General features: G+C 45.5%; 1 protein-coding gene across 1 annotated transcript in view; it reads left to right on the forward strand.

Moving 5' to 3' along the window:
- Positions 1-3,244: 3,244 nt before the first annotated feature.
- Positions 3,245-12,390, forward strand: part of HKDC1 (hexokinase domain containing 1) — a 52,142-nt gene continuing 42,996 nt past the window's right edge. Inside the window, exons 1-2 of the mRNA XM_040485235.1 lie at positions 3,245-3,507; positions 10,796-10,958. Coding sequence (XP_040341169.1) covers positions 3,445-3,507; positions 10,796-10,958 — 226 coding nt within the window. The 5' untranslated portion in view covers positions 3,245-3,444. The remainder of the gene's footprint in view (positions 3,508-10,795; positions 10,959-12,390) is intronic.

The raw sequence follows: 12,390 nt of genomic DNA on the forward strand, positions 1-12,390 counted from the left end.
TTCCTTTGTGATCTCTTTTACTTTGGAGTAGCTACGAACCCTTTGCAGATATGAACCTAGGGCCTTCATCTTCAGTTGAGGGCAAAGCCAAAGTGGGATCCCAGGGCATGTGCATTCTCCATTGTGCTGCCTGGGGCTTTAGGCTGCTTTTCCCAGGTTGGGTCCCGTGTTTCCTTATGCTTTGCTTCCAGGTTAGCGAGAGCCAGTATAGCACAGTGGCTAGCATGGGCTCTGAAGCCACACTGCCTGCATTCAAATATTTACTCCACCATGTACCAGTTGGGCCCTGTGCCTCAGTGTTTCCACCTGTAAAATGAAGAGCATGAAATGATAGTTGCTTGGGCAATTAATATTATAAAGCACTTAGTATACGCTATAAAAGTGTTTACTAAAGAAATAGGTACTTTCGGGGAGCCTGGGTGGCTCAGGCAGTTAAGCGTCCGACTTCAACTCAGGTCATGAACTCACGGCTCGTGAATTTGAGCCCTGCGTCAGGCTCTGTGCTGCCAGCTCAGAGCCTGGAGCCTGCTTCGGATTCTGTGTCTCCCTCTCTCTCTGACCCTCCCCTGCTTGCACGCTGTCTCTCTCTCTCTCTCAAAAATAAACAAAAACATAAAAAAACTTTTAAATAAATCGGTACATTCTGTTAAACTTCTAGTCCTCCTACCGTGCTCAGTGCTTAAAAGAAAGCAGGGATTATCTTTAGGCCTTTCCATAAGGGAGAGTTCTATGGAAACGGAGATGTGTATAGAGCTGAGAGCGTTTCCATTCTTTCATCTTCCCAAATGAAAGATTTGGGTCAGATGGGTAATATCCTTTAATGAAAATGTCACTTAGCGGTGCCCACCCTCGAATGGGTGTTCTTAAACAAAATCTAAGTGCTTATAAGACTCACACCCAGATATCCTTGAATAGCTACATAGAAACTTAATAAGAGTGAAAAATTCTGAGTTGTTGGGCTGGAATAATCAGATGAGACTTGGCGCAATATTTTGTCTTTATTCTGTAAAGTGAGGAGAGGGAGGTACAGGACTCCAAATGTATGTGATCTTTATAATGGTTAAACTCAGTTTAGTTGGCTAGCTCAAACCTGGAGTGCAGGTGCAGATGTGCTGACATTAAAAATGGAAAGATGTAACAGGTGAACATCCTCCGATATTGTCTGCCTGAGGAAAATCCCCAAGGCTGCCTATCTGTGCACATAAGCAGCCATGAGATTGTAGGGACCTTCGGTCAGGGCTTTGTGGTTTTTTGTCCACTGGCCATTGTAACCTTTTACCCTGATGGTGAATAAATCAAGGACGGTCGGTGCCACACTGCACCGCAGAGGTGACTTTTTTTTTTTAAGTTTATTTGTTTATTTTGATATTTTGAGAGAGAGGGAGAGAGACAGACAGACAGACAGACAGACAGACAGAACCATTGGGTAGGGACAGAGAGACAGGGGGCAGAGCACTCAAAGCAGGCTCCTCTGTGCTGACAGCACGGAGCCCGAGGTGGGGCTCGATCATGACCTGATCCCAAATCAGATGCTTAACCGACTTAGCCACCCAGATGCCCCTAAATGGAGGACTTAAGACAAGTATTGTTAGCACTTGTGGGCAGGTGATCTGCCCCAGGATGTCATCCCCAGCCTGTACGGACTCCGGCATAGCACGTCTGTTTCAGAATACCAACGATTCCACATGGTTTGGGGCACTGAATGGTTTCATCAACTGAAGGTTAACTTTTGTTTGCTTGGATAATAGACAAAGTAAAGGAGTGAAAAGAGAGTTCATAGTCTGAGGGGTGAACAGACTGAAAGGGATGGGGAGACGGTTTTATATCAATCTGAGGGAAGTATCTGGAGTAATTTTAGTCAAACGCTGTGTGCTTACGCTAGACTTCCAGAGGCTCAGTCACATGATGGATGGGTAAAGAGCCTTGACTGGAGATTGGTGGCTTCTGAAGAGGCCGCAGTTGAAGGTTCTTTCACCAGGCAATTGTTTGGTAATCATTTTGATTAATGAGGTTGTGTGGCAGAAAAGCAAACAAAGCTGAGGCGGCTAAACTGAAGATCAGGTATATGTGGGAGCGAGAAACATTGGGGGGCGCCCGGCAGACCTGCCTTCACATTAGTTCGGTTGCTAATTTGGGGAAGCATTGGATTAATATTTGGGAAGTTATGGTCAGGAATTCCTCCATTTGTTACTTCCCCTCACCGGGAAGACCCTGTTGGAATGGTATCCCTGTATGTAGCTATCCAAGTGGTCGGAATTTTTGACAACAGTCCAGCCGAAAGCTGGTGCTATTAATAGGTATCAGTTGAGTATCCATTGCAGGGAGGAAGACGAGAGGCGACATTATGTATCAGTTAAAGGCTAGGCCCTGGAATGAAACTCCTGGGTTTGATTCCTCACTGCACCGTTCACAGGCTTTGTGATTTTGAGTCAGTCGCTTAACCTTTCCGAACTTCAGTTTTCCCATCTATGAAATGGGAACAGTAATTGCTCCCTCCTTGCTAGCTGCTCTTGTTAACACTACAGTTGTTACTGATTTTGTTAGCTGACCAATGACTGCAGGAGGAGTGCAAGGTCTAAAGTACCCACACGCTGGCCCCTTTCTGGGTCCTTCTCACATCCAGTATGAGTGAGATGAGTAAACCAAATTTCTCAGTGGCATGAGACATTTCTGCCTCTGACTTCAGTCTTTCTCTCCGGCAGCAGCTTTCCGGTGAGCACTGGTGACATCAGTCCATTCTTTCTCGTGTATATTTTTTCCTGGGTCACTACCTCTGTAATCAAGGTTTTCTGGCTTATCACTGTGACTAGATAAACTTTTATTGGTTCTCTTCCATTACCACGGGCTGTTGGCCAAGAGATCTGATCTGTCACAAATGGAGGGATTTGCCTCAACATTCTTGAAATCTCCCTGACCAGGGCAGTGTTTTAGTCTTAATTAAGACAGTGCTACGGAGGGGCAGGGAGTCAGGAGTTACATCCCTGGATTGAGAAGAAAAGGACAAAAGAGAAAAGGCTGAGACCAAACATTTGCCGAGCAGTTCAGCTGGTTCAAAGTTGGCTTTGTTTAACGCCCAACTTCTCGGATTTTCCTCGGCTGAGTGGGCTTGGTGGAACGCTGGCTTGAGAGTGTTGCTTAGCAATGGGATTTTGTGGCACCCAATTCTCAAAGAGTCAAGCAACCCATCACCTGCCTCCCCTCCACCAATCCTCAGCTGCCTTCACCAAGCCTCCTATTAGACAATCAAGTGTATGCTGGAGGGAGGGACCGAGCGAGGGGGCGAAGTTTAATCATTGAACTAAGCAGCCTGGAGGTATTCAATCTGTAGCACCTAGTTCCTGGAGGCCTCCAGCCTGACCGGGAGTGGGCAGCACTCCAGAGACACGGGAGTAAACACTGCACAGAAATCTCTGCCCATCTCAGGAGAAACCAAACTTGGAAAAAATGTTTGCCGTACACTTGATGGCATTTTACTTCACCAAGCTGAAGGAGGATCAGATCAAGAAGGTAAGGACTCGCAAAGCTCAGAGATACCTGGCTCATTCTTGACTGAAAGAACTAATTGATACCGTGGCTGCATCCAAAGGGACTTAAGCAAGCTTATTAGAGAAGACCCAGGGAGCACAGGACCAGCAAAGAGCTCACGGAGTGGGGTGCGGAGCAAATCTCCCACAGGCTGGGCATTAGACATTGTCCTCGGTCTTGCATTTCACTCTGCACTTCCTGGCAGATATCACTGGGTGTGGATGAGGCTAAAGTCTTTAGAAAGGTGAAAGACAATCGTGTTTGATGTCGGGGATGTTTGAGGGGAAAGGCTACAAAGGAGGGGAGAGAAATTTTGAGAACCTTTCAAGTAATTCACATGATTCTTCATGTGCTTGAAAGAATGGAAGCATGAGAACCAACCAAGAGGGATGTGGGTTTTGATGTACAATAGTTGAAATATTTATTATTGCCATGGCTGTTGGCCAATGGTAGGCTGTGCATTATTCCGCCACTTTGCCCACGAAACCTCTCCACAAAATTGATTCCACGGTAGGCTGCTTAAAAGTTGCCAAGGCTCACCATTCTCTGCTGGCAGCCTGGAAGGAGCCCAGCCTGCCACACCAGCCACTCCAGCTGCCGAGGCAGCGCCCTGGGCACTAGTGTCTCTCAATTTACAGATAACAGAAATCCTCTCAGGAGGCGGACTTAGCCAAAGCCACCCGAGTATTTAAGGTGGAGTGAGGATTAAACCCAAGTCTCTGACTCCCCTAGCATTCTTTCCATTGTGCCGTGATGCCTCCAGGCTTTTCAAACACAGAGAGGAAGCATGGTCCCTTACAGCCCTCATGTGCTTGGTGGGACAAACCTCCACTAAATTCTGTTCATTAGAGATTTGGGTTAGAAGTTACAGCAAATCTTAAAGTATTGTGAATCAATCTGATTTAAGCGGTCTTAATTTTCACTTATTGATTAGTTTCAGGGAGTCCTCTACTGGCTTCTTGAGGAGGTAGAAAAGTCCTAAAGGGTACAACTTAAAGATTCACTTTCCATTATTATCTGCTTAGTAAAGAAGAAACCTGCACGTATCTCTACAAAACCCAAGAGAGAAGTCTTTGGAACCTTTCCATTTGGTTCTGTGAATTAGTTTCATTTCCTTGGTTCCTTTTGTTACATCCTAGAATCAGGTGGGACCTGCTTGTCCGCCAGCCCCAGGTTGCAGCCTCCACGGATTTGTTCGGGTCCTCTGCGAGGAGGGTGAGCCTTTGTCAAGGCCTGAGGTTGACCCTTCCCACCTCCCTCCTCTCTCCCCTTCAAGAAAGCTGAAGAGTGAGCTGAGGAGGGGTAGTCAGGAGCACCTTGTGGCCACCTGAAGTAACAGGTGACTGGGATAGTACGGGCATCTGGTTTATTGGTTGCTGGATGAGTCACAGGTTCTGAGAACATGGGCTCGTGCCCTCCTCCACGTGGTGTAAACACACCTGGTCAAAAGGCACAGGCCCTTTCTTTCTCTCCAGGGTCAGGTAGTCTATCCCCTCCTTAGTTTCTGTGCTTCTTGCCTCCAGAGTGTCAAGATCCTGGGCCATACTTGCCTGGGAGGGTTACCGTTTAGACCCTGGAACAATTTTTTTCAATCTCCCTATACCAATGTTAAAACAAAGACCAAACAAAGTAAAACCAGAAGGGAGAGAGAGAGGGAGGGAGGGAGGGAGGGAGGGAGGGAAGGAAGGAAGGAAGGAAGGAAGGAAGGAAGGAAGGAAGGAAACACCACTGTGATAGCTTCTTTTCCAATTCAATATATTGACATTATTTGACCTACTGATAACATTGGGCTGACTCTGGTCACTGACCTGCAGATTGTTCACTCATAAGAGAAGGGCTGGTTAGGTTTTCAGTATGTACTTTTTACGGTTCAGTAAGTCAACATTACGAAAAGGGGAAATGTTACCTTTATTCCCACCCCTCTCACAAACACTGTCAGATTTGCCCGGTGGAAGCTGTTATGGTATGTTTTTACAGTTGTATTTCTATCTCATCTACAATTCTGACTCTTGTGTCCTTCACTTATTGTTATATTGTAACCACTTGTGTACATTTCTCCCACTTCTTCATTATTATCATTTTATTATCCTCTGATAGTCAATCCTGTTGGATATACTGTAATTTAATCTTTTCCCTCTTGTTGGACATTTGGCTACTTAAAAACATATTTTTTAACGTTTATTCATTTTTGAGAGACCGAGAGAGACAGAGTGCAAGCGGGGGTGGGGCAGAGAGAGAGGGAGACACAGAATCCGAAGCAGGCTCCAGGCTCTGAGCTGTCAGCACAGAGCCTGATGTGGGACTCAGAGTCACGAACCGTAAGATCATGACCTGAACGGAAGTTGGATGCTTAACCAACTGAGCCACCCAGGTGCCCCTGACATTTGGCTACTTTTGAAAACATTTTTTAACAGTTAAGATATTGTTATGAAAAACACTGGAATGTGTTTACTGTTATACATCTTTGTGATCATCATAAGGTTAGATTTTCAGAACCGAAATCACTGGGTCAAAGAGGTGAACCTTTTTATGACTCTTGATTCATATGGGACCTTTGGACTAAGTGATCTCTAAAGTCACTTCCGGCTCCCACATTCTGTCATTCAGCAAGTCTGAGCTTACATTTTTGAATTTGCTCTTGTATGTTAAATGTACCGTGTGTTGGCTCTTTTGTTTAGAAGATATCCTGTTTCATGGTCTCAGAGTCTTTCCAAATGTGTGCTTGGTTTTCTGCAACTCAAACACCCGCCCTTAGTGCCTGCAAAGGATGTGCCTGGTTACACAGGCCCCAAATCACCTGTTTGGATTTACAATACAGCTTTCCCTCCCCAACATATGTTTCATTTTTCCCATCTAGCTACTGCACTAGGTCCTGTGGGAGGTACAAAGAATAAACAAGAAATTGTTGCTAAGCTGACATTCTTTCTGTCACGACTTGAACTTAGTGAAACAGCAGGAGCGGAAACCCAAAGGTCTGAAGGACTCTTAAACTGCAGCTGGCAAATGACCCCAATGGGGCTTCAAACCCATGTCTTGTACATGAGGGATGACACTATGGGGATGCGGGAGAAGTTCTGTTGGGCGCTGAGCAAAATGAGCTGTAGGTCCAAGGGCGCATTTCAGGGTCCTTGGGGTGGAAAGGGAGCAAGTTTAGTTCCCGTGTAGTACATCTCACCCTTCCCCAAGCCCCAATTACTTGGGTCATGTCCCTTCTGTCGGTTTTCTCCGTGTGTGTGGCTGTGCCAACCAATTAGTCATAAACAGACTCAGGGTGAACAGGAAGCCCTTAATGAAGCATGACCTGGTTCCATCCTATCTCCTCAAATACACTGAAAGCCCAATTGTCCTTTTTGCTAATGGCTCTTTGATGGTTTTCTGGCCTCTCCTTGGCCCCCAAGTCCCTGGAGCCATGCGCCATTTCACTGTCTTGGGTCTCCATATTGTCCCCAGCCTAAGCTGGGACGCCGCCCAGTAGGCCTGGCTGATGACTAGGCACCTGTCCTGTGATAAAGGTCATGTGGCCCCTGCACTTTCGGTGTAATGTCTCTGTTGGGCTCCTGTGTCCTGCACAGAGCTGTGAAGCAAAACCAGGCAAAACCAGACTGGATTCTAGTCTCACGGCTGCCGTTCACTTACAGCTCTCCCAGTGTTGCTTCATGACTCTGAGGCTTGGAGTCCTCATTTCTCAACCAGAAGCAAGAATTCTGGCCTCACCTGGCTGCCTCAAAGCCATGTCAGGGAGATTGAACGAGGTTGCCTACATGAAAGCACTTTGTAGACTGCAACGAATGTTCTTAGCCTTTGAGAAAAGTGTGGGAGAGTGATTCCTTTAGGAATGTGCTGGGATCAAGTCTGCTTGTGACTTGGGTGGGTGGAGAGGCTGCTCAGTATGTGTACATAAAGCAGGAGGGGCAAATACAGGGCATCTGTGCCACTGTCCCTGGTCGTGACCCCCTCAGTCATCTGTTCCAGTATGCCCTGGGAATCCAGGCTGTCACTATCAAATGATGAGCGTTACCATGAAGAGGAAACTGTTGTACTGAGTGCAGCCAGAGTGAGTTTTATAATGTCCCTCCATTAGGGCAGTGGTCCTTTGCCCACTCATTTGAAAATGAGTGTTTCCCACTCATTTGAAAATGAGTGTTTCCCACTCATTTTCAGGAGCAACTGGGGCTGGCTTTAAAAATTAAACTTCATCTTGGGGCGCCTGGTGGCTCAGTCGGTTGAGTGTCCGACTTCGGCTCAGGTCATGATCTCACGGTTCATGGGTTGGAGCCCCGCGTTGGGCTCTGGGCTGACGGCTCGGAGCCTGGAGCCTGCTTCCGATTCTGTGTCTCCCTCTCTCTCTGCCCCTCCCCTGCTCATGCCCTGTTTCTCTCTGCCTCTCAAAAATAAAGAAACGTAATAAAAAAAAATTTAAAAAGAAATTAAACTTCATCTTAATTGGAACAACCTCAGTTAAAAGCAGAATGACTGGCACAAAAACAGACACATAGACCAATGGAATAGAATAGAAACCCCAGAACTAGACCCACAAACGTATGGCCAACTAATCTTTGACAAAGCAGGAAAGAACATCCAATGGAAAAAAGACAGTCTCTTTAGCAAATGGTGCTGGAAGAACTGGACAGCAACATGCAGAAGGTTGAAACTAGACCACTTTCTCACACCATTCACAAAAATAAACTCAAAATCGATAAAGGACCTGAATGTGAGACAGGAAACCATCAAAACCTTAGAGGAGAAAGCAGGAAAAGACCTCTCTGACCTCAGCCGTAGCAATCTCTTACTCGACACATCCCCAAAGGCGAGGGAATTAAAAGCAAAAGTGAATTACTGGGACCTTATGAAGATAAAAAGCTTCTGCACAGCAAAGGAAACAACCAACAAAACTAAAAGGCAACCAACGGAATGGGAAAAGATATTTGCAAATGACATATCGGACAAAGGGCTAGTATCCAAAATCTATAAAGAGCTCACCAAACTCCACACCCGAAAAGCAAATAACCCAGTGAAGAAATGGGCAGAAAACATGAATAGACACTTCTCTAAAGAAGACATCCAGATGGCCAACAGGCACATGAAAAGATGTTCAGCGTCACTCCTTATCAGGGAAATACAAATCAAAACCACACTCAGGTATCACCTCACGCCAGTCAGAGTGGCCAAAATGAACAAATCAGGAGACTATAGATGCTGGAGAGGATGTGGAGAAACGGGAACCCTCTTGCACTGTTGGTGGGAATGCAAATTGGTGCAGCCACTCTGGAAAGCAGTGTGGAGGTTCCTCAGAAAATTAAAAATAGACCTACCCTATGACCCAGCAATAGCACTGCTAGGAATTTATCCAAGGGACACAGGAGTACTGATGCATAGGGGCACTTGTACCCCAATGTTCATAGCAGCACTCTCAACAATAGCCAAATTATGGAAAGAGCCTAAATGTCCATCAACTGATGAATGGATAAAGAAATTGTGGTTTATATACACAATGGAATACTACGTGGCAATGAGAAAAAATGAAATATGGCCTTTTGTAGCAACGTGGATGGAACTGGAGAGTGTGATGCTAAGTGAAATAAGCCATACAGAGAAAGACAGATACCATATGGTTTCACTCTTATGTGGATCCTGAGAAACTTAACAGGAACCCATGGGGGAGGGGAAGGAAAAAAAAAAAAAAAAGAGGTTAGAGTGGGAGAGAGCCAAAGCATAAGAGACTGTTGAGAACTGAGAGCAAACTGAGGGTTGATGGGGGGTGGGAGGGAGGAGGGGGTGGGTGATGGGTATTGAGGAGGGCACCTTTTGGGATGAGCACTGGGTGTTGTATGGAAACCAATTTGATAATAAATTTCATATCTAAATTAAAAAAAGAAAAAGAAAAAAAACACAGGGAAGGATCATATTATGTACTTTAATGTACTTTTTTCACCTACAAATATAAATGGAACCTCTTTCCATAACAATATCTTTCTATAGCATTTTTAGAAAAATCAACACCATATTAACGGACATTTAAGCTGTTGTCAGTGTTTTCATATTGTAAGCAATGATGTGAAAACATTACTTTTTATCTCTCCTTGCCTTTTTTATTTTTAAAAATAATTACAATTTTACTGAGTGCTTACCATGTGCCATATATTGTTCTTAATGCTTTACATGTATTAACTTAGTTAATCGTCATAAAAATCCTATGACGTGTACTATTATTACCAGCATTTTGTAGATAAGAGAAGTGAGATACAGAGTGGTTAAGGTAACTCTATCAGGGTCACACTGCTAGTAAGAGGAGTAGCTGAATTTGAACCCAGGCTGCCTGGCTCCAGAGCCCAAACTTTAATCTTTGTATCCGTCCGTTTTTATTTCTTTAGGATAAATTTCTGGGTGAAAAGAAATCCTTAGATAAGAAATTAACAATAAGTTGTAATATATCAATGGGAAGAAATGTGTACATCTACCCAAGAGAGCACATCCTTGTCCAACTTTCCTACGATCATAGCAGAATTAAAAGTGGACAAGTTGGTGGGGCGCCTGAGTGGCTCAGTCGGTTAAGCGTCCAACTTCGGCTCAGGTCATGGTCTCACGGCTGGTGAGTTTGAGCCCCGCGTCGGGCTCTGGGCTGACAACTCAGAGCCTGGAGCCCACTTCGGATTCTGTATCTTCCTCTGTCTGCCCTTCCACTGCTTGCACTCTGTCTCTCGCATTGTCTCAAAAATAAATAAACATTAAAAAAAATTAAAAAAAAAAAGCAGAATGACAATTTAAGGAACTAGAATTTAGATTGCAATTGGAAACTAAATTTAGCTGAGCTTCCTAGCAGCCCATAAACAAAAGGAAACAAGTTTGGATATATATTGTCATCATTGGAAGTGAAAACTTCCGTGCTTAGGAATTTACCTTTAAAACTATAGCTAGTCTTTTGTAGTGGAGAGGCAATGAGACAACGGTGCAGGCCCTGGGCTAGGAATTAGAAACCCTGAATCCTTTGTACCTTTTGCCCCTCTATTGTCCCATCAGAAAAATGGAAGAATCCTTTCTTCCTCAGAGCTTGCCCTTCGGAGGAATAAATTCCTACCTCCCAACCTTCCAATCCATTCTGTTCTCCCAATTCCCCACTTTGTCTCCAAGATGTGAGGGGTCAGGCAAGGAGCTTTTGGGAATCGACATCATGACTGTCGATGTCCCCAGAGTCAGAAATGCAGCTTCGTGATGGCAGTGGAGGACAAGCACCCCTAACAGGGAACCCTGGTCACCCTGGTGTCTGTTCCAGGTGGACAGATTCCTGTATCACATGCGGCTCTCCGATGAGACCCTTTTGGACATCATGGCTCGGTTCCAGGCTGAAATGCAGAAGGGCCTGGGGAAGGACACCAACCCCACAGCCTCCGTGAAGATGCTGCCCACCTTTGTCAGGGCCATTCCAGATGGCTCAGGTGAGTGGGTCTAGGGGCTGCCAGGGACCCTGATCTCCCTGCTTTCTCCCTGGCTGATGGGTACCTGTCCCCTGGCTTATCTCTCCAGCCCTCTGTGCACATTCCTCTCCAACTCTCTATGCTTCTGTCTAGTCAGTACCAAAAGTTTTGAACCAAAGTTCAAATGTACCCGGCTTTTTCTCCGCTCACCTTGGCCCCACACATTTTGTTTATTCACTTGCTGGGGCATCCAACATTCTTCCTCTTGTGAACATCAACCTGGCTCTTCAGTCTCAGGGTAGCGGTCACTGCCTCCATCTAGGAAGCATTCCCATGCTGGGTCTCCCTACTGGGCCAGCGCTCCCTGAGGGCAGGGTCTGTTTCTTCTTCACCACAGTGTTCTGAGCACCTAGCAAAGTGCCTGATGCACACTAGGCCCTGAAATATTTGTTGAATGGATAATAAGTGGTGTTTCATGCCTAGGTATCTAGATTCTAGGCCCAAGGTGCTAAGTAATGGAAGATAAGGTGATGTAGTGGGAGGAAGAATAAATGACAGTTCAAGAAACCTGGGTTCTAGGCCCATTTCTTGGTGACCTTTGTCCAAACGTTTAACCTTAGTTTCTTTATCTGTAAAATGAGAGAGTTGGCCTCTGTATTTGTTTTCTGTTTTCTGCTATAATAAGTTACCACAAACGTAGCAGCTTAAAACCCACCCAAAATTTATTCTCTTACAGCTCTGAAGGTCAGAAGTCTGAACTGGGTCCCACTGGGCTATAATCAGGCTGTCAGCAGGGCCATATTCCTTTTGGAAGCTCTGGGGTAGAATCTCTTTCCTTGCATTTTCCACCTGCATTCCGTGGCTCATGCCCCTTTTTATCTCCAAACCACCTGTGGAGCATCTTTAAATCTCTCTCTGACTCTGATCCTTCTGCTTCTCTCTTCCACATTTAAAGACCTTGTGATTACACATTAGGCACACTCAGATAATCCAGGATAATCTTCCAAAATCAAGGCCAACCCATGAACAGTTTTAATCCCATCTGTAACCTTAATTTTCCCTTGCCATGTAACTAACATATATACAGATCTGGGGATAAGGATGTGGACATCTTTTTTTTTTTTTTTTTTTTTTTAATTTTGAGAGAGAGAGAGAGAATGAGCATGAGCATGAGCCTGAGGCAGGGCTTCATACCACAACCCTGGGATCATGACCTGAGCCAAAATCAAAAGTCAGATGCTCAACCGACTGAGCCACCCAGGCATCCCAGGATGTGGACATCCTTGGGGAACTATTGCTTTGCTGACCGTAGCCTAGAGGTCTCTAGAGGGAATCCACAAGTTTCCATCCACCTCCTCCCTTCTCAGCCTCTGGGCAAAGCCACAGGAGGGACAGGAACTGGTGTCTACCAGGCACCCTCTGTGGTCAGGGGCGTTACTGTCCCTTAAGAACC

The sequence above is a fragment of the Herpailurus yagouaroundi genome, unplaced genomic scaffold, assembly GCF_014898765.1.
Source record: "Herpailurus yagouaroundi ecotype Mexico unplaced genomic scaffold, PumYag 163, whole genome shotgun sequence".
Lineage (NCBI taxonomy): Eukaryota > Metazoa > Chordata > Mammalia > Carnivora > Felidae > Herpailurus > Herpailurus yagouaroundi.